General features: G+C 54.3%; 1 protein-coding gene across 3 annotated transcripts in view; it reads right to left on the bottom strand.

Annotated features, from left to right (window-relative positions):
• NHSL3 (NHS like 3) overlaps nt 1–14,304 on the bottom strand; it is a 29,332-nt gene extending 15,028 nt beyond the window's left edge. Inside the window, exon 1 of one of the 3 annotated variants that reach the window (XM_082611896.1) lies at nt 13,940–14,304. In XM_082611896.1, the coding sequence (XP_082468022.1) occupies nt 13,940–14,171 (232 nt within the window). In that variant the 5' untranslated portion in view covers nt 14,172–14,304. Of the gene's footprint in view, nt 1–12,918; nt 13,001–13,939 lie in introns of those variants that run through there. The other 2 variants (XM_082611895.1, XM_082611897.1) reach the window with 2 other exon arrangements.
• Between the last annotated feature and the right edge of the window lie 6,845 nt (nt 14,305–21,149).

Genomic DNA, 21,149 nt, shown 5'->3' with positions numbered 1-21,149 from the left:
CTGGGGGTGCTCCTTGAGCTCCCAATTCACATCCTCCACCAATCCTCCATACCTCCCAGGACCAAGTGCCCAGATGGCCTGGGGCTGGGAGGGTTGAGTTGGATTCCTGAGAACCAAGGCCAAACAATCCCAGCAGGTTACAATGTCTCTGCAGCAGTGAGAAGGCCTCTCCCTATTCACCCTCACCCTTCTCTGTGGTCCAAGGGCATTTGTAACATGGGACCAACCCTTCCTTGAAACTCAGTTTCCCCTCACACTGCCCACCAGCTCCCTCTCTGAGCTCTTGGCGGCTTCAACGCTTAGTCTTCAACCCCTGCCCTTCCTCCACAGCGCTTCCTCCACCTGTGCACCACACAGAGTCCAAATCCCCCAGGGCCTCAGGCTTTCTCCACCGGGAGGACATGCAGGCCCCTCATAAGAGGATATCCATCTACACCTAAAATAATTAAGAACACAGGCTTTGGGGCTTCCCTGGTGGCACAGTGGTTGAGAGCCCGCCTGCAGATGCAGGGGACACGGGTTCGTGCCCCGGTCCGGGAAGATCCCACATGCTGCGGAGCGGCTGGGCCCGTGAGCCATGGCCATTGAGCCTGCGCGTCCAGAGCCTGTGCTCCGCAACGGGAGAGGCCACAGCAGCGCGAGGCCCACGTACCGCAAAAAAAAAAAAAAAAAAAAGAACACAGGCTTTGGAATCTGACAGGCTTGGGTCTGAATCCCTGTTCAGCAACCTCCTTGCTGAGTAGCCTTGGACAAGTGGCTTAACTTCTCTGAGCTCCAGCTTTCTCATCTGTAAAATGGGAAGAATAGCTTACAGCTTGTAAGACCGTTGGAGGACAAATGAATTAATCAAGGTAAAGGGTTTAGCATAGCATTTAACTCTGCTGCCACCCCCAGCCAAGCAGCCTCATGCATTAAGCCTTCACAGCACTCTCTGGCCCATACTCTCAACATCTGATTAATCCCAGGTCCTTCCTATCACTTCTGCCACCTCCTCCGCAGTGTCTCTGCAGCTGCCACTCCTCTCCACTCCCACAGCCCTCAACCTGTCCCCAGCCCTCACTTCATCAGCCTCTCCCCTGGATTACTGCAACAGCCTCCAGACTGTTCTATGAGCTTCCACTCTCACCACCCCACCCCCCAACCTGTCCTGCCTGCACCTGCCATCTTCCTAACATACCACTTTCATAGGCTCCTCACTTGCTCAAACACCTTCACTGGCTCCCTTTGGCCTGTAGACTCCAGCCCTCTCTGCTTGCCTTGCATCCTTTCCCCCATCCTTTCACAGACTAATCAAAGGAGTAAGTACTCAAGCCCCAGTCCCATACCTGGACCTGTGTCAGCAGAGGCTGAAGCCAGGGAAGCCTTAGAATCCTCAGCACAAGTAAAAACAAAGAGATTGACGGTTACATTCACTTTTTCTCCTCCCAGGCACAAGGAAGAAACCTCAACTACTTTGCTTTCCAGCCTCCACACTCAGTCTCAACCCCATGCCTTTGCTCACGACCATACCCCAGAGCTGAAATGCATCCCTGGCCAGGTTCTCTTGTCTAATCAACAATTCAGGACTAATTCCAACCCTACAGTTACTTCTTTAATACCAGCTCCCCAGTTTTCTAAAACTGACCGCAACCCAAAAGCCTTTTAACATATAGCCTAGAATATTCCCCCACGCTTTCTTCTATGTTGCCTTGACATTGCTTTCTGGGTTTTTAGGAACACCTTTAAAGCCTGGTTCACCCTTGAGTTGCAGCAGGAACTGGAAGAGCACAAGAGATGCTAGAAGCCCCAGGCCTCTTCCGTAAGGGCTGGCGGGCAGAAGATTGTAAACACAGCCCTCTTAATCTCTCTCTCCCCCACCACAAATGGTCACAAGTCTGGATCCACAGTTGGTTCTCAGGAAACCATCAGATTAGAGTGGCCATTCGAGGGCAGATGAAGATTCCTCGGCCCCAGCCCCACCCCCTTGGTGCCGATTCCAAGAGGAGAGACAGGTGGGCACAGCCTAGATTTCAGGATTACTGGGACAGGGAGACTACTGGAAGGTCCGGGAGTCTCTCATCAACCCAGCTTCTGAGGAACCTCAGAGAGCCTACCAGAATTTAATTAATCCTTTTCCTAATAATCATGATTTTTCCTCAAACCACTGCCGTCAATGACCTTGGACAAGCCCACCTTCTCTCTCAGTCTCTTTCACGACGAAATAGCCAGCCAGAACTGTAAGGGTCCCAAGAAGTCACCTAAGCTAAGCTGCCCTAATTTCACAGACAGGCCTCCCTCTAGGAGCCAGGGAGGTCCAGAGAAGTGAAAGCAATCTGCTCAAGGTCACAGAGCCCATAACAGAGCCACACTGAGAACCCAGACACCCTAAATCCCAGCCTAGGCCCTTTCTATTGCCCCCTGCATGGAGGGATGAGATCATCAGGCTCAATTCAGAACCTCTAGCAATGTAGGCCATCCTGGGAAGTCATGGGTGGATTCTCCCACCACAGGAGGGAGGCCCCCCAAGCCACCTTCTCCGGGATTTTCTCATTCCCCAAAACCAGCAGATACCCGACTCTGTTGGAGACCCCTTATCTTGCGGGGTGGGGGGTGGATCACCACCCTGCCCCCTACCCCATGTCTGGATTCACCAGGCGGAGGAAGTAGGCACTCTAGACAGCCCATCCTCCAACACCTCTTGGGACCCAGGGATACCCTGAACCGCCACACCCACTTGGGGGAACCAGGAATCCTGGCTCCCAGCCTTGGGGTTGGAGGCCTTCCCAATTCTGCCCCCTCCCCCCGACTTGGAGGATGGAATGTGACCCGCGGACAGATCCCGCAGCACGCCGGGAAGGGCTGCGTTCCAGCTCGGTGGCTGCACTGAAAGGGGGAGATGCGGCAGCGACCATGGGGACCGCGGGTGGGGGGAGAAGGGGGACAGAGAGAGGCAGCGGCGGTGCGGATGGGGGTGGGGAGGGAGCCCAGAGAACCAGTCCGACTCCCGATCAAGCCAGATGGAGGCGGCTCGAGTCTCCAGCCCCTGGTTTCCTGCTTCTCCCCTCCACCTTTGTCTCCCCTCCCGCCTGCAAACTTTCAGCCTGTGCGGGCTAAAGCCTGGGGAACAAATGTGCGTGCGTGTGTGTGTGTGTGTGTGTGTATGTATAAGTGCTTTAGGGTCTGGCTGGTTGTGCAGTTTTGTACCTGTGTGTACATACGTGTGCCTAAGACGTTGGGCAACTGTACCTACATGAATGTGTCTGAATCTGCGACTGTGGTGGTGTTCGTGTGGCTGGGTAAACCGTATACATAGGTATATGTACCTGTATCTCAGGATCTGTGCCTCCCACAGCGATCGTGTGGGTGTGAATGTGTATGTGATTTTGTGTCTGCATGTCCGTACATCTGAGTGGGTGTTGTGTATGTGACTGTGAATTGTGAACATGTACATGTGCCCGCCCGCGGGTATTCGTGCGTACATGTGTCTCTGTCTGCATGTGAGGGGTGGGGTCTGTGCGGGGGATTCCCGGCCCCCCAAACTCACACCCAACAAGCCCCAGGAGGGGGCAGCAGCGGCGGCGGCGGCTGCGGCAGGAAGACCCTCCTCCCCGCCTGCCCCGCCCCCACCCCCAGCCCCTACCTGCCGGCCGCTTCGCCGCCCGCCCGAACCGCCAGAAGCTGCGGGCCCGGGGGCCGCTTGGGGCCTTCCTCTTGTGGTGTGAGTTGCCCATGGTGGGCGCGGGAGCCGGCGCGGGAACCCTAGCGCAGCCCTACCAGCCCGGCAGCCGGGCCCGCAGCCACAGGAGGGAGGCAAAGAGAAGCGCGGGCGGCCACCGCAGGCGCCCCCAGCCCCAGCTCGGCCACGCCCCCGGGCTCTGCGGCCAATGGCCGGGGTGAGGGAGGGGCCGGCAGGGGGCGGGGCCTGGAGCACATTCCCGTAGGCTCCACCCCTCTGAGGACCTGGGAGACCTGCTGAGCCGCCCCGCCCAGTGCTCTGGGAAAGGCCGGGCCTGTCCAGGTGGGGCCGACGGATCGCTCGCTCTCCCAGGCCAGGGGTTGCCTCTGAGGACTGAAGTTGAACCAAGAGAACTAGGGGCCCAGGCTCCAGACAGGCTGGGTCTGGAGCCTTGCTGCTGCTAGGGCCCACCAACCACCAACCCGTGAGTGTCACGTGTCTGTGTATCTCCTGTCTCTGCTTGTTTGTACAAATACATCTATCTGACTGTATTTCTGTAGTAATGGTGTTCAAAATAACAATAGAACCCTTTTATATAGCGCTTCCTATGTGCCTGGCACTGTGATAACTGCTTTCATGCATTACTTCATTTCATGCACAAAACAATTCTGTAAGGTAGGTACTTTTATCATCTCCATTTTACAGATGGGAAAATTGAGGTTCCATGAAGTCAAGTGATTAGCCCAAAGTCAAACAGCATTAAGCTACAGAGCCAGTACTCAAACCCAGACTGAGTCCAATACCCACTGCTCCAGGCTACCTACCCCACCACTTTATCTGTGCCTCTCCATGACCTTGAAGGAGGGCATGTAATTGGGCATTTGTATTTGCGTTCTTGAATGTGGCTGTGTAGTTGTGCATCTGTGACCCTGAACATGTGGGTTCCTCTCTGTGTCATCACCTGTATGTGACTGCATGCCTGTATCCATATAACTGAGTCTGTTTACATAGGTTTGGATGTGTGCTTTTGTGTATTTGCCTATATAATTGTGACTCCCTCAAGCTGGCTGAATATCACTGCTTTTTGTGTATTTGAGTGTGTAATAGTCTGCTTGAGTGCATGTAAGTGCATGTAAGTGAAAATGTTTGTATATAAGACTGTAATTGCATGTGCTTTTCTGTATCAATATGACTGTGCAATTGTCTGCTGATATACCCGTATCTATCTACCTTTGGGGGTCGGGGTATGTGTAAGTAATGGAGCATATAGGTAAACATTCATGGAAGCACATGTCCGTGTGCATCTAACCCTAACTCTCTCTCATCTCCCATTAAATAAGTCTTTGTTTTTCAAAGCCCAGGCCGAGGTTCACCTCTTCTGAAAGACTTCCAGGTTGCCCAAGGCCCCCACATCTTTAGTTCTCACAAGTGCCCTATGTCCAGGGACCTGCCCAGGACCCCACATACTAGGCAAGGACTCTCCTTTACGATCACTCTGCCATCTCTCCAACCAGGGGCAGCATGGTATAGACAGAGAAAGAGCATGGGGCTGGAAGTCCACGGCCCTCAGTTCTAATCCCCTTAAGGTTCATCCTTTCTGCCACCGGGGCAAGCCCCTCCACTACACCATGCTGCCTCTTATGCCCAGTGGCTCCAAGACACCCTGTTCCCTCCCTGCAAAATGGGAGAGTTAAAGCTGAACCACACCCTCCCTGAGGCCCATCTCTTGCTGAGACTGAGGTTGACAACAGTGCAGTCCCTGAGGGGCTGGTATTTTATTCATCCACCCAGAAAATACTTGTTGAGCATACACTGTATGCCACGCTGTGTGCAGCAGGCTCCCTGCCTTGCATAGAGAAGAGGGTCCTAGTGGCAGAGCTGGATGAGACCTCAGAGATCTGCTGGCCCAATTCCCTTAATTTACAGGTGGGGAAACTGAGGCCCATAAAGGGGAAAGGTGATATGGGGGGGCAGAGAGAACACTCAAGGGTAAAGTCCAAATCCCTTGGCATGCATTCAGTGAGGACAGGCATGCAAAGAGCTTAGAAGGATGTCTGGAGTGTAGCAGGTACCTTGGCCTTCACAGGAGACCTTGCAGGAGCTGCCCCCGCTCACCAGTTCAGCCTCATCTCTGACCACACCCCTCTCATTCTCAGAGCTCCAGCCACACACAACTGCTTGCTGCTCCCCAGTGCACACCTACAGGCCTCACACATGCTCCTTCCTCTTCCACCTCTGCCTGTCCTCAAGGCCCTGCTAGACAGTGTCCTCCTCCACGTCTTCCTTGACCCCCCTCCTCCCCCAACCCAGTTCTTGGGGCTCCCACAGGCATTAATGCTGTCCGCTGATACAATACTGATCACACCTCAGGGCTCCCCGGCACCCTGTGTAACACCAACCCAGCACTTGTCTCAAGGCAACAGTTTGCTTTGGTATCTCCCTTTCCAACCAGAAAACAAGTTCCTCAAGGACACTGATCCTCTCACTCCTCCTAGTAGCCCCAGGTTCAGCAGTGTCTGGCACACAGTAGGTATCCCTACGTGTTGAACAGAAACTGGCAGAGGTGGTGATGATGGCACCTTGAGTGCTAATGGAGGTGAAGAGGCACAGGCAGGAGAGTCCAAGGCACTCTCCCAGTCTTACCTTCTTTCACTACAAAGGCTATGCTTGCTCCCAGATCCAGGAGGAAGAGTATTACCAACGAGTCAAGTGCATGGGAGAGCCTGGGAGAGCCTCGGGTAGGACTGGTGGGAAGAAGTAGGTGGTATGGTAGGCGTATGGACCAGAACTCCTGGAACCACAAAGGCAGGGCTTGAGTGTCTCGTGACCCTCCTGGAGGATAGTATTAAAGGCCTCGGCTGGCTAGGGGCTTGGAGGAGGGGGTATCCTAAAGCAGGCAGGAGGTCCTACTTGGAACAGACCCCACCAGCAGCCTCCTGGGAAGCATGCACTTTGCCAGAAGATTCAGGGTTTAAACCCTTGGCAGGCTGAGCTGTCTCTATCTCCCCTCCATGCCAGCACAGAGCACCCTGTGAGTGCAGCTGACAGCCTTTGGTGAACCGGCCCCCAGGACAGTGGAACACTAGAGCACAGAGTCCTGGGGAGTATAGTCATGGGGGAGGTGGACAACGAGTTCATCCCTCCTGCCCAAGGAAGCTGCTTCCACCCACTTCCTCCCCCAAGTCAGCCACAGGACTGGAGGTGGCCGTCCATGGGTTCTCCAGATGGGAGGCAGAGGTGCGTATACCTGCTCTCCCCACCCCGCCACATTCACTGCGGCCTAAACAATATACAATGCCTCCTCTCATTAGTTTTCTTCAGCATGTGACAGGCCAAGAGCAGCTGAGACAGCTTTCAGGGTTTGGGGAGAGGGGAATTTCCGAGGGGCGGGTCGGGGAGGGGAGGCACTCCCCCTGCCCTCTGCAGACAACAGATTAGAGATTTTTCTGGCCACAGGGTATAGCCACCCCAGAGCAGCAGACCTCGCTGGCAGCCCTGCTTCAGGGGCAGGAAAGGGAGAGTGGGGGGGGGGAGGGCCCCCCAGCCTGAAGGGGATTTCCAGGAGAATCTGGGCCCTGTGCCACCGGTGGGGATCCAGGGCCTCTGTGAGGAGGGAGGGGGAAAGGCAGCTGGACCCGGCCCCTGAAGGTGTCAGAGGTAAGGGAGGGGATGGATGAGGCCTTCTTGGCCTCGGCTTCCTGCTCCTCTCATCCTACCCCTGGTCGAGGCCCCTTTCTGGGATGGGATTTTCCATTTGAAGCCAGAACAAAGGAGTGGGGAAGCTGAGGTCAGCCTGGCAGGTGTGGGCTCCTGTTCCGCCTCCAACATTGGTTGGCTGTATGACCTTGAGCAAGTCACTTCCTCCTCTGGGCCTCAGTTGCCCATCTGTATGGTACCATGAGGGCTCCCTGTGACATCTCAGGCTATCAGCTCTGAGCGCCCAGGATCTGGAGATACCCATGCTCTGGGGGCCCATATCAGATTACCCACCTATCACCCAAAGCCACTTAGTGCCAGGCCCCGCGCTGGGCAGGGCAGAGGGAAAAGACAGTCAGCCCAGGGCCTGCCCTCAGGATGTTCAGAACAGTGAGGTATGGTGATGCCTGTGCCCACAGAACCTGACAGCCAGCTGGTCCCCACCCTCAGCAGGAGCCTTGCCTGGTTCCAGCTCTGCAAATCCCTCAACTCCAGCTTCCCCTCATTCTTCCATTTTAGCTCGTGTCACCTCTTGGGGAAGCTGTCTTTGATCTCCCCCTGGGATCACTCTGTTCCCTCCTTAGCCACACTTCTTGACCCTTAATTACTTGTTCAATGTCTACTACCCGCCTCAAACTGTGAGGTTCACGAGGACTGGGACCTTGTCTTTCATTCATCCTCAGGACAGAGTCTGGCACATAGTAGGTACTTATTACCTAATATTAAATACTTAATAAGTATTTGTGAAATAAATTAGTGAGACCCCCTCTCCCATCTGGACCCAAGGCAGACAATGCTCATCACTTCAGAGGGGCTTGGAGAAGGTGGACCCAGACTCCTTTATGGAAACCACTCCCCCACTGATGTATCCCACAGCAGAGGTAGCCCTGCCCATATCACATCAGTCAAGGCCCCAGGCTAAGGACACTGAGATGCCCCTCCCCAAGAAGAAGGTGACCAGAAAAGCATATCCTGGGACTTCCCTGGTGGTCCAGTGGTTAAGAATCCACCTTCCGGGCTTCCCTGGTGGTGCAGTGGTTAAGAATCTGCCTGCCAATGCAGGAGACACGGGTTCGAGCCCTGGTCCGGGAAGATCCCACATGCCGCGGAGCAACTAAGCCTGTGCGCCACAACTACTGAGCCTGCGCTCTAGAGCCCACAAGCCACAACTACTGAAGCCCGCACGCCTAGAGACCGTGCTCTGTGACAAGATAAGCCACTGCAATGAGAAGCCCGCACGCCACAACAGAGTAGCCCCTGCTCGCCGCAACTAGAGAAAGCCTGAGCGCAGCAACGAAGACCCAGTGCAGCCAAAAAAAAAAAAAAAAGAGTCCCCCTTCCAATGCAAGGGACAAGGATTCAATCCCTGGTCGTGGAACTAAAATCCCACAGGCCGCAGGGCAACTAAGCCCACGCACCGCAACTACTGAGCCCGTGTGCTCTAGAGCCCGTGCGCCAACTACAGAAGCCCGCACATTGCAACAAAAGATACTGCATGCCGCAGCTAAGACCCGACACAGCCAAATAAATAAACGAATAAATAAATATTAAAAAAAGAAAGAAAACCATATGTTGTTCAACTCCAAATCTCTTGAGCACCCTGCTCTAGAGTCTGGGGGCAATAATTTCCCCAGGAGTATCACAGAGATGATGACACTGGACTAGGCCTTGAGGCTGAATAGAAGTACTGGATAGAAAAGGGAAGGGAAACACATACTAGGTGGGGAACAGCACATGCAATGGCACAGAATGTGGAAATACATGGAGTGTTTATTGAAAGGCAAACAGATACCACCTGGACCTCAGAGAGGCAAAGTGACCACTAACCAAAGTGCCTTTGGGTCCTCACTTTGCTTTAGAGCTACACAGCCCCCTTCCTCAGCAGGGAGAGTTGGCATTATTCACCCTGCCTCCTCACCCACCTTCCTATGACATCCAGACCACTGGGTCCCGATGTCGTGTCCATCTGACTGGCCAAAGGTAGGCTCTCCTTCCCTGAACATAGCTCCCACCCCCAGTTCCCCCTTCCAGCTTGCTCCTCCAGACCATTCTCAAACTCACAGAATTCTAGAATGAGAAAGGGCCACTAATGGTCAGAGGTCATTAAACCCCATCTTTATTAAGACAGACAGTGTCTTGCCAAGAATGAGGCAGGACTTGGCAAAGCAGAACTCAAACGCAGGATTCTCTCCATAACCCCATGCCCAGCACAGCTCTCCCTGAGTGAGTGGCCAACGTGCGTGGGGTTAAATCTGCTGAGCCTGGCAGGGTAGCTCCTAAATTCTATCAGTATCGGAGCCACCCCCAGCGCCCACCCCCCAGCCACTGCCCACTGCCTGAGAGAAACCTTCGGGAGGGCTGTATACGCCTTTCCCCAAAGTTGATCCTAACTTTGATCTGGAGAACCCATGGACGGCCACCTCCAGTCCTGTGGCTGACTTGGGGGAGGAAGTGGGTGGAAGCAGCTTCCTTGGGCAGGAGGGATGAACTCGTTGTCCACCTCCCCCATGACTATACTCCCCAGGACTCTGTGCTCTAGTGTTCTGCTGTCCTGGGGACCGGTTCACCAAAGGCTATCTGTCAGCTGCACTCACAGGGTGCCCTCTACAGCAGTTCCTCTCCTCGAGTCAGAAACACATCCAACCTCATATTATCTTGTTTGGAGAGTATGGCCTCTGGAGACAGACTGAGTGGCTCTGTCAGGGCTACGCTATGTTCATCATGTCCATGCGAGTAAGAACCTTGCCTGTCTTGTCCCAAATATTTGCATTACACTGACCAATACCTGACACTATATAGTAAGGAATATGTTTTTTTCAAATGAATGAAGCTGAATGACCTTGACCAACTTACTTTCACCCTCTGGGCCTATTTTCTCACCTATAAATGTTTGTAACTGACCACCTCCCAGGGTGCTGAGGACAACAAGGGAAAACATTCATGAACATGCCTGGCCAGGGTCTGGCACATAGCAGCCTTCATGTTCCCCTTCAAATTAGCCAGCACCCTGCCCTCCTTCCACACTCTGCTCACCTCCTCCAGGAAGCCTCCCCCGATTATCTGCCAGGCTCCAGTTCTGGCATCCGTCCCAGAAACACTTCCTCCCCACACACTTGTCTAGAGTCCACATGATATTTCTGAAAAATATGGATTCCTGCTTGTTTGTTTGTTTGTTTGTCTGTTACTTTTTCTGTGCCTGAGTCCTCCGCCGGACAAAGGTAAGACTCCACCTTCTGTGGATCCCCCCTCAATAATCATCATCATCACGGGTATCTGAGGTATAACCAATGAGTTGTTTTCCAAACATGAATCAGGATAAACTTAGCTAATGCTCAAGTCCTCAGCATCACAACAGCAGCAACCTGCTGACATCTGGACCATGCTCCACAATTCACAATGCACTTGCATGTCTGTTTTCTAATTTGATCCTTGAAACACCCCTGTCAAGCCAGGATTTGTTATCTCTATTTTACAGAGAGCAGAACTGAGGCTTGGAGGGGTTAATAACCTGCCGGTGTCACATGGCCCGAGAGGGGCAGACCAGGGCCCAGGACGGAGTTGTCCTGTCAGCTTCAAAGCCCATTCCTTCCAGACTGGGTCCTTACAACTCCGGTGAATAAACTCACAAACACAATAACAGCGACCCCTCACATTTCTATGGTGACTTCACTTTCAAATAATTTTCACATCCTCTTTTGTAAGAATCTTGGAAAGCTCACAGACCCATCAAGGATATGTCCAGCCGGAAGGTTACCCCAGTGAGAAGGTCCCCTCTCTTCAAGAGACAGTAATGGAAACAGTGAGGCCACAGAGAAGTTACTTGCCCAGTGTCACAGGGCTTGCTAACTGCTGGGCCAGGATGTGAACTCTCATTAATTTGCCTGACTCTGATACTCTTCCTACTCTATCAAGTTCCCTCACTTTTCTCTGGGCCTCTTCCCATCTGTACAATGGGTTGGATGAGAAGATCTTTAAGCCTTACCCCCTGGTCTATGTCCTTGGGAGAATCATGAAAGCAGGACCAGTTCTGGAGTCAGATGATTTGAGTTCAAATCCCAGGTGGGCATATCAATCGCTCACTGTCCCTGAGCCTCAGTTTTTCCATCTGCAAATGGTTGTAAATGATAATAGAGGTAATGGATGCGGGGCGGGGCGGGTTCTGGCACATTCAGAATAATAAATAAATGTCAGACTTCCTCTCTTTCCTTTCTAAGTCTATGCAGGGCAGTGCGGGGAGCACGGGGGTTCTGGAAAACAGAGGCTCAAAATCTATCCCAAGCTCAGTTTTCCCTTTTATAGTAGGGGGCTCAGATGAAAGAAGCCAAGACCTTTGGGGCTTCCCTGGTGGCGCAGTGGTTGAGAGTCCGCCTGCCGATGCAGGGGACACGGGTTCGTGCCCCGGTCCGGGAAGATCCCACATGCCGCGGAGCGGCTAGGCCCGTGAGCCAAGGCCACTGAGCCTGCGCGTCCGGGGCCTGTGCTCCGCAACGGGAGAGGCCACAACAGTGAGAGGCCCGCGTACCGCAAAAAAAAAAAAAGAAGAAGCCAAGACCTGCATCTATGGGTCTTTGGTTCAGCAACTGGGAACAGGGAGATAACAACCTCCCTAGCAAAGGCCCCTGACCTCCCAGGAATTTTCTGTGTGTGCCTCCTCCCCATCTCCCCCAATCTTCATTCTAAACATTTTCCCCAGAAAGAGTTAAGCCTTCTTTGGGCTTCCCCTTCCTGACCAGCGGTGCCAGTGGAGATTAGAGAGATTGGATTTATTTCTCTTAATAAACAGAAAAGAAGCTTGGCCAGGCAGGTGACAAGGAAACAATTGGAATAATAGGAGGTTGGAGCAAAACGAAGCAGGACTTCCTCCAGACATACCTGCGGCCACCCCCAGACCTGGGGAAACAACAGCCAGGGGCAAGGAGGTGTTTCCCGTGCACGTGGTCCCAAATCAGGTCGACCTGCTGCCCAGAAAGCCCAGTGCTACCCAATACCAAACACAAGGCAGGGGGAGGCCTGCCACTGACCCAATGACCCTTAACCCAGACTGTCAGAGCAGGGACCTACAGAGTCAGCTTTTCCAGCCCCTGCCCCCAGGCTGATCTCCCAGAGGAAAAGTGTCCACTGCCCTGGGGTACGCCACTAGCCTTCTATCTCTAATCCTGACAGTCTGACCACAATCCATCCTGCTGCAATTCTGACCCATGCCCCCTTGAGTGTGGTAGGGATGACTTCAGATTGAATCCCAGTGGGGCAGCCCTGGGACAGACTTCATGTATTGTGGGGACTGCAGAGCCCTTGGAAACACCCCTCATGCAAACCTTCCCATGGGGCCTGGCCCAGTCATCTCAGCCCCAGCACCCAACTTCTGTTTGTGGCTGGGCTGCAGGGGAGCAGGGCCCATATCCAAAAGGAAGATCAGGCCGGATGCAATCACACAAGAGGCCTTTCACCCTCTTCCTGACCCCTAAAGTGTTCCATCTAATTATCCTCCAGAGGAGGTGGTTAAAGGACACTGGGCGGGTAAACACAGGCGGAATGGGATGGGCCTGCACACACCGCCATTTCCTCACCTCTAGCACTGCAGCAGGAGCACAGGAAAGGTAGACTTCCTAGGACGGCTGGCCCCATGGGAGCCCCACCCTCTTGCAGAGACTCATGCCCTCCACCTCAATCAGGAGACAGAAACAGAGAGGAAGATGAGGGAAGAACAAAGCAAGCGGCCAAAAGAAAAGTGATTCCAGTAGGGATGGGCCAGATCAGCCACCCCTCCCCTCAGGCTGCCCATCCATCAGGCCAGAGGGAGCCTAGAGGCAGGGAATTAGCTGTAGTACTTCAGGTAACCACCGCTGCCCCAGGTACAGCCTCTCCATTAACCTGGGCCTGTTTCCCCCATCTGCAAGCACACTTCCAACACAGGACCGTTTCTACCACGGCGGGGGGAAGGAGTGGTGGGTGGGGCAGTTGGGTCAGATCCTGAGCTCACCACCCCAGGAGGTGGATGTTTGCGGTTTGGCCCAGGTGAGTGGTGAGGGGGGCCAGGTAGGAAAAGCTAACACTGCTAAGAACCTAAAGCATGTTATGCTCCGTGCTGGGTCCTCTGTGGGGCTGGGAACCCAGATCCACCTCGACGGCTGAAACACCTTTTGAGTGCAGTTGGCTTTCCAGACCCAGAGGGACCCCCCCACCAGAGATGCAAGGCCACGTGCCTCTCCCATTGGCCCCAGGCCAGAGTCAAGACTCTGACCCCCTGACTCAGCAGCAGAGGGCAGAACCTGAGTGAGACTGGGGGAAGGGGGCACCGCCTCACCGTCCCAAGAGCCGGGCGGCCAGCACTTCCTGCTTAAGCCAGGGGATTCCTGCCCCCTTCGGGAGGTCCTCTCCATCTCGAGCGGGGCAGGGCTAAGTCTGGGAAATTCTGGGAGCGGGGCGGGCCAGACTAGGGGTACTCGTACTGAGCCCCGGGCTCTTCGCTCCCCAAGCAACGGCGCCTAGGGAGTCACCACCTCCGACACGCCGCGGACCCCCAGAGGAGCCACCCAGGCCGCACCCTCGGCGCCGCCCGGCGCCTGCCCAGGTGCCCGGCCGCCTTACCTCGGCCTTTACCCTTGGCCCTCCTGGCCTTGTCGTCCGCCTTCTTGGCCCGGGGGGCGGCCGGTTCGGCGCCCTCGGTCCCTGCCGCCTTCTTGCGCCGCTTGCCCCGCAGCCAGCTGAAGGCGCGGCGGAGGCCGGACACGCCGGAGCGAGACTTCTTCCTGCGCGGGGGGCCGCCCGGGCCCCCCGGCTCTTCGGCCGCAGGTGCGGCGGGGGGCGCGCGGGCCGCCATGGCTCGGCCGGGGGACCCGGCGCGAGGGTCAGGCCCCCTGCGGCGGGGCGCCCATGGGCCGGGGGCGGGCGGGCAGGCGGCCGCCGCGCGGAGACGCGCCCGCAGAAAAGTTTGGGCGGCGGAGGCAGAGCGAGCGAGGAGCGGGGCGGGCGGCGGGAGCGGCGCGGGAGGGGCCGCGGGGCGGCGGGCGGGGCGCGGAGGCCGGCCGGGAGGGACGGAGCCGGGAGGGAGCGGCCGCGGGGCGGGGGCGGTGCTGCCTTTGGCCCCTCCCCGCCTCCTCCGGCCCTCCGGCCCGGGTCCGGGAGGTCGGGGACTCGGGTAGGGAGAGGTCCGGTGCCGAGGGAGGGTGGTCCCGCGCCCCCAAGCCGCGCCTGCGGGTTGGGGCCGAGAGGGCGGGGTCGCGGGGCGGGGCGGGTCCGGGAGGGGGCGGTACCGAGGTTCCGTCCCTGACGGGGCACTGAGCAGAGCTGGGTTCGAACAGAGAAGTACGGGGCCAGGGGTTGGGGTGCGCAGGGAAATGGGGGAGAGAGATGTTGGGGTTGGACCCCAAGAGAACCTGGTGCCCTGAGTTTGTTCCGGGACGAGATGGGGGTATTCTGGAATTCTTCTTCTGCAATAAGGGAATTCTGAGAATGTTTTCCAGGACCCTGGCAGTACTGGAGGTTTTGCTCTAGAGACAGACGTCAGACCCACCTGAGACCTGTGACCGACAGTGGGTCTTCCTCTCCCATCTGGCGACTGGGAGTCATCCCTTCGCTCCTTTCCCCTTCCTCACCCCACCTTCCCCCAGCCTCCATCAGTCCTCGGTGTGGAGCTGGGACCATGCCTCCTGGGTTCCTGCTTCATCCTTAGGTGACTGGGATGAGGAGAGCCGTGCCTCAGTTTACCCTTGGGCCAGGCTGGGAGTCCCCAGAGCACTCCTGCCTGGGTCTGAATTTTCCACTGAGATGCTCAACACTGATTAGAGCTGATCTTGGATTAAACTCACAGCTTTATAAGGTGCTTTGAGATCCTCTGCAGGTGACAAGTGTGACTGAGGAAGCTGGTAGGGAAAGGAAGCCTTTAAGAATCATGAAAATGCTGTGCTTGTTTCCTCCAGGCCTCTGGCTCTTTATTATAGCTGATCAAGCACTTTCATATCATCTGATCCCACAACAAGCTCTGAGGGAAGCAGGGCAGGGAGTGATACCCCCATAGTACAGAAGGGAAACTGAGGCCAGAAGAGGACAGTGATTGCCCAAGAGCACAGAGGTGGTCAGCAGCAGAGGAGCTAAGATCGACAATCTAGGTCTTGTCTCTGCCTGGTCCCCAGGAGCTAGAAATTGCCCTAGGGTCCAGCTGTGGGTTCAGGGCTCTTAGACTCCCTCTCTGGGTCCCCAGAAGGGCATCATGATTACCCCACCAGTTAGAATTTGTCTTCATCACCCAACCTGACCCTGGTCAAATAGCTTTCTCCTGGTCCTCACCCAGCCTAGTCAGCCCTGCTGTAGTATAGACAACACTCACTATATTATAGAAGGATTAGTGTGCAGTGTGACCTCTCTTAACCTGCCTTAGCCCCCGAGTGCCCCCAGGGGCTCAGCTGTGGCAAACTTGGGCCATCACTGACACCTCCCTCCTACCACCTGGGGGACCTGGGGCAGATCACTGTCCTTGCTGGGCCTCAGTTTCCCATCTAACCACCATTCATTTGGTTTCTGCCCAGCCTAGCACTATCCCTAAGGACCCTACCTCTCCTTCCATTGGTGAGTATCAGAGGAAGAGTGTTATAGGCAGGGCTGAGACTTGGAGAGAGAGTGATGCACAGGGACTTGGCCTGTTGGATAGTCTGGATGCATTGGTAGGAAGGAAAGAGGAAAGCAAACATACTCTGGCTTTTGGAAGTGGCGATCACGAGAGGAATGTTGGGCAGTCTTGCCCCCCACCAACCCTTTCAGCACCTCCTTTCTTCCTGGTGGCCAGACTGGTTACACAGTTTTCAGAGCCCAGTGCAAAATGAAAATGCAGGGCCTTTATTCAAACTTTATTAAAAATTTCAAGAAGGCAACGGCACAGCATTCAACCAAACATGGGGCCTTTCCGAGAGCAGGGCCGTGTGCACTATGCCCATGAAGTTGGCCCTGCCAGTGGCTCATATAATTCCTCAGCGAAAGCTTCCCTAGAAACACAACCCCAAGGACTCAACTCACAGATTGGGTCCCCTGATTAGGAGAAGAGGAGAGGAAAGGGGAGTGGGGAGAGGTCAGGTCTGTGTTCCCCTCACTGCTCCTAACTCTAACACCCAGACATTCTCACCTCCCATCTCCAGCCACCCCTCAGCCCAGCAGCCCAGCTTTCCTGCTTGTTCCCTGGCCTAATGGACAGGCCTGCTTCTGAGCCCCTCGGGGCTAGCTGGGAAGGGCTAGCCTGCAATACTGCTCTCTGGATTCATGACTGCTCAGCTTAGCTACATTTCTTTGCTGGCCCTCTGGGCAGCTAAGGAAACTGACTTCCCAGCAGCCCCTGTCGGCAGGGCCCAAAGTCCATCCTGGAGCCAGGCTGTCACCTGACCAGGAAGGAAGCTGCCAGCCTGTCCCCAGGGAGGAACCAGCAATACCCAAGCTTGGGGCTACAGCCCCTGAGGCCATCCAGCTTTGCTCCCTCTGTTTTTGTTTTTCTTTTTTCCTTTTTCTGGCTGTGCCACACAGCTTTCAGGATCTCAGAAGTGCAGAGTCCTAACCACTGGAACTCCAGGGAATTCCCTGCTCCCTCTGTTTTTGGAAAACCCAGGACCACCCCATGTTGCCCTCACATCCATCCTACACTTCCTGACCCCCCACCCTTGGGAGACCTGCCTCCCATAGGCTCCAGCTTTGTCCCGTACTGGGCCTGGCCTCCACCTACAGACTCCAGACTAAGCAGCCAGGCCAAGGTATGGCTGAGCCTCCCTCATTTTACAGGGAACACCAGGAAGGGAAAGAGTCTGTAAATCACGCAGCTGCGGGTGGGAGCGCATGTGGCTTCCCTCAGTTCTTAGACCAGTTGGAGGGCAGAGCAGTTCTGAAAAGCCGAGGATGTTGAGAGATTAATAGTCCTCGTATTCCATGGATAAGAAAGCGTAAATAGAGGTGGAGTGACTTGCCAACAGGCACACAGCTACCTCTGGGCAGAGGTGAAATTTAAAACTGATTTGTGTTCGTGTGTGTGTGTGGGGGGGGGGGGAGGTGTTTTCTAATTGATCACTTGCTTTGTGCCCCTGCCCCATCCCTGCTGCTTTCACGGGTGGGCAGTTAAGACGCTGGAAAAGCAAAGTATTTATCCTGGGGCCACAGCTGGGCCTCCAGGAACCTCCAGAAATGTTCTGCTTAACTTCAAATGCACCTGTATGCATCTTTTCTGGGGAAAGGGTCCACAGCTTTAACAGATTCTCAAAGGGGTTCCTGTTTCAGAATGAACTAAGAATCTACACTTTGATCCTTTTCAGTGGGAGAAGATAGAAAGGGGCTCCTTGTGTCTGATGCCCTCTACCTCTTTCCTCCCTAACCTGGGGACGGGGGAGACCCTGCAGGTCTCATCCCCACAGTGGACACTCCTGTGCCCCCGACACTGTGGCTCCTGGCATCTGTGGCAGCCTGTCAGCATTTCAAACAACCTCCCTGCTGAGGTCTTCTTTGATCCTCCCAGATTCTCTTAGAATCAGGCCCCAAGCCTAATTCCACCCATTTTCCCTGCTGGGTTGAGAGGTGAAATAATGCCCAAGGTGTTAGTGATGTGTGTGGAATGGAGATGGAGTCTTGTGGGCTCTCAGCTCTGAGTTGCTGCCAGCTCCTAGGAGGCTGAGGGAGGGAAGGAAAGAGAGAGAGGAGGGGGAGACAGAGAGAAAGGAGAGGTTGCTGTTGCCACTGCCCAGTCTCCATTGTGGAATGAATTCTGATTCCTTGCATTCTTTCAGCCACTATCTCCTGAGCACCAGCTCTGTGCTCCAGGCTTCCAGGCTGACCAGCTATTCTGTGATCAGACTGTCACTCTCTGAGCTGTACACAGTGTAGAAAAGTGGGTTTCAACCTTTTTCTTTTAGCAGTGGAACTTTTATTTTTCCCGGCAAACAAAAGCCCCCTGAATTTTATCTGACAGATAAAACATATAAAAGCAATGCTTTATACATATGAATTTATTTATTTATTTATTTATTTATTTATTTTTACGGTACGCGGGCCTCTCACTGTTGTGGCCTCTCCCGTTGCGGAGCACAGGCTCCGGACGCGCAGGCTCAGCGGCCATGGCTCACGGGCCCAGCAGCTCCGCGACATGTGGGATCTTCCCGGACCGGGGCACGAACCCGTGTCCCCTGCATCGGCAGGCGGACTCAACCACTGCGCCACCAGGGAAGCCCAATATACATATGAATTTATTTTTATAAATCAAAATGTATAACCTTTACTTAACACAAAATAAATCAGCAGGAACAATGCCAACATTTTGATGGACTAAAAATTTGAAATCCTGAGTTACAGGTGTGGTTATTGTTTTAACAGAGAGCCAGCATTCCGTTTATTTCTGCAGCAGTTTCTTTTAGTCAGTAATTAGAAAATACTACACTTCATAGACAAGCAAGGGCAAATGGTAAGAGTTTTAACATCTTGGTAGAAATGTCAGGAGAAGCTTTATCTGCGGTCTGCACAGAAATGAGTTATCCAGCCAGCCCAGCCTAATGGCTTGTTAAAAGTTAGCCTAACAAGTTTCCCATCTCGGTCCTGCCACTAACTTGGTGTCCTTGGGTAAGACACTTGCCCTCTCTGGGCACCAGTTACCCCATCTGAATATCTGATTTCACCTAGAAAAGGAGAGTGTGAGTGGAGGTACTGAAGTGGGTTGGGGTATGTGGGGTGATGCATCGAGCAAATATGGAAACTTCATTACTCATCCTCACCGCCCACCCCCATCCCAGTGCCAGACCTGAAGAAGGAGCCACAAAACCACTGAACTGCCCAAGTTCAAAGGCAGAGGCGAGTTGCCATGGAGATGTGCTTTGTTTCCCAACTGTCTGGCTGCATCTGACAAGCACAAAAGCTGACCAGATGGACACTGACCTAGGCTGAGAGAGCCAGGATTTCCTGACCCCCAGATCCACAGGGCTCACTGCTCTCCAAGGAGGGCGGTCAGTTCTCAGTTCTCACCCCCGAAACAGGGGCATGACCAGCCTGGTCTGCCAGCTGATAAGGCTTCCTGTAGGGAGCTGCTGGGTGGGGCCTCCAGGTGTTTGCAGACACCCACTCCACCAGTCCTGGGCAGCAAGGCTGGCCCTGTGCCCAAGGGCAGGGCCAGGAGGGAAGTGCCCACACTCAGGGCCTTCTGGAAGCTGGGAGATGGGTCAAGATGTGTGGGGCCCATGATCGGAAGGAAACAGCTGGGTGTGGATTCTCAGCAAGACCCTCCACGCCCACCATCCACACAGGGCCTACACAAACATGCCGGGACACAAACACAGGTTGACAGACCCACATGCACACCAGTTTACCCTGGCATACTCAGATACATGGACACACACCAAGACACAAACCCAGATACACACTGACACCTCTGAGTACCCATAAACGCCCAGGTACACTGAGACAGCCTGATATCTAAACACATGTAAACACACACAGGTACAGAAACATACCCAATTATACACAGACATGCTGACACACACACATACATACACAAATGCTCACATTCCCAGATGCACAGACACTCATACTGTCATCCACTGATACAAAAACAACACACACAGATACCCACTGGCCCATAAATCAGAGAGAGATATACAGAAGGCCTTGTCACATAAATATAAACAAAGTTACAAATAGCAGCACTGATGCACAAAACCCAACACAGATTCAGGCAAGCGGAAGCGAAGGGAACTAATACTTGGTGAGGGTCAATTCTGCATAGGCAGCGTGAAAGGAGTTATATCTGTAGGATCTTCTTAAAATCCTTCCAACAATCTGTGAAGTTGACATTGTTATCCCCTCTTTTTACAAATGCAATAACGTAGAATATATGTGTCTATGAAAGGCCCAAACGGGCTTCCTTGGCGGCGCAGTTGTTGAGAGTCCGCCTGCCGATTCAGGGGACACGGGTTCGTGCCCCGGTCTGGGAAGATCCCACATGCCGCAGAGCGGCTGGGCCCGTGAGCCATGGCCGCTGAGCCTGCGAGTCCAGACCCTGTGCTACGCAATGGGAGGGGCCACAACAGTGAGAGGCCCGCGCACCGCAAAAAAAAAAAAAAAAAAAAAAAGGCCCAAACAATGCAGAAATAAATAGGGTAAAATGTGAAAGTGCCTCTTCACACATGTTCCCCACCTCCACCTCACCACTGTTAGCGGGCAGTATGCATATATTTTTTCTACGCATTTACATACAAGCATTTAAAAGTACTACAAGTCTGGGGCTTCCCTGGTGGCGCAGTGGTTGAGAGTCCGCCTGCCGATGCAGGGGATACGGGTTCGTGCCCCGATCCGGGAAGATCCCACATGCCGCGGAGAGGCTAGGCCCGTGAGCCATGGCCACTGAGCCTGCGCGTCCGGAGCCTGTGCTCCGCAACGGGAGAGGCCACAACAGTGAGAGGCCCGCATACCGCAAAAAAAAAAATAATAAAATAAAATAAAAGTACTACAAGTCTGGACATTTCCCACAAAACCAACTCAGAGCGGTGAAGAAATGTGACCAAGGTCGTAGAGCCAGTTAGCAGAATCAGGATTTGGGTTTAGCTCTGGCTCACTCCAAAGTACTCTTTCTGCTGCCTCAGCCCACAGACAACCACAGAGACACAAAATCACAAAGGGGAGGCCCAGGGCAGGGGGAGGGCCTGCACCTCAGGGCTGGCCCAACAGGCTTTCTGTCTGATTGCTCTGGGTCCCGCGAGTGGTTCCTCTGGCTAAAGGCGTCGCCCTTATAAATTCCTGTTAAGGGGCAGATGTCTTCCTGGTATAGGAACCTTTGAATCATTGACCCCAG

The sequence above is a fragment of the Mesoplodon mirus genome, assembly GCF_964341445.2.
Source record: "Mesoplodon mirus genome assembly, chromosome: 3".
Taxonomy (NCBI): Eukaryota; Metazoa; Chordata; class Mammalia; order Artiodactyla; family Ziphiidae; genus Mesoplodon; species Mesoplodon mirus.
This window is presented reverse-complemented; position numbering and strand designations above follow the sequence as displayed.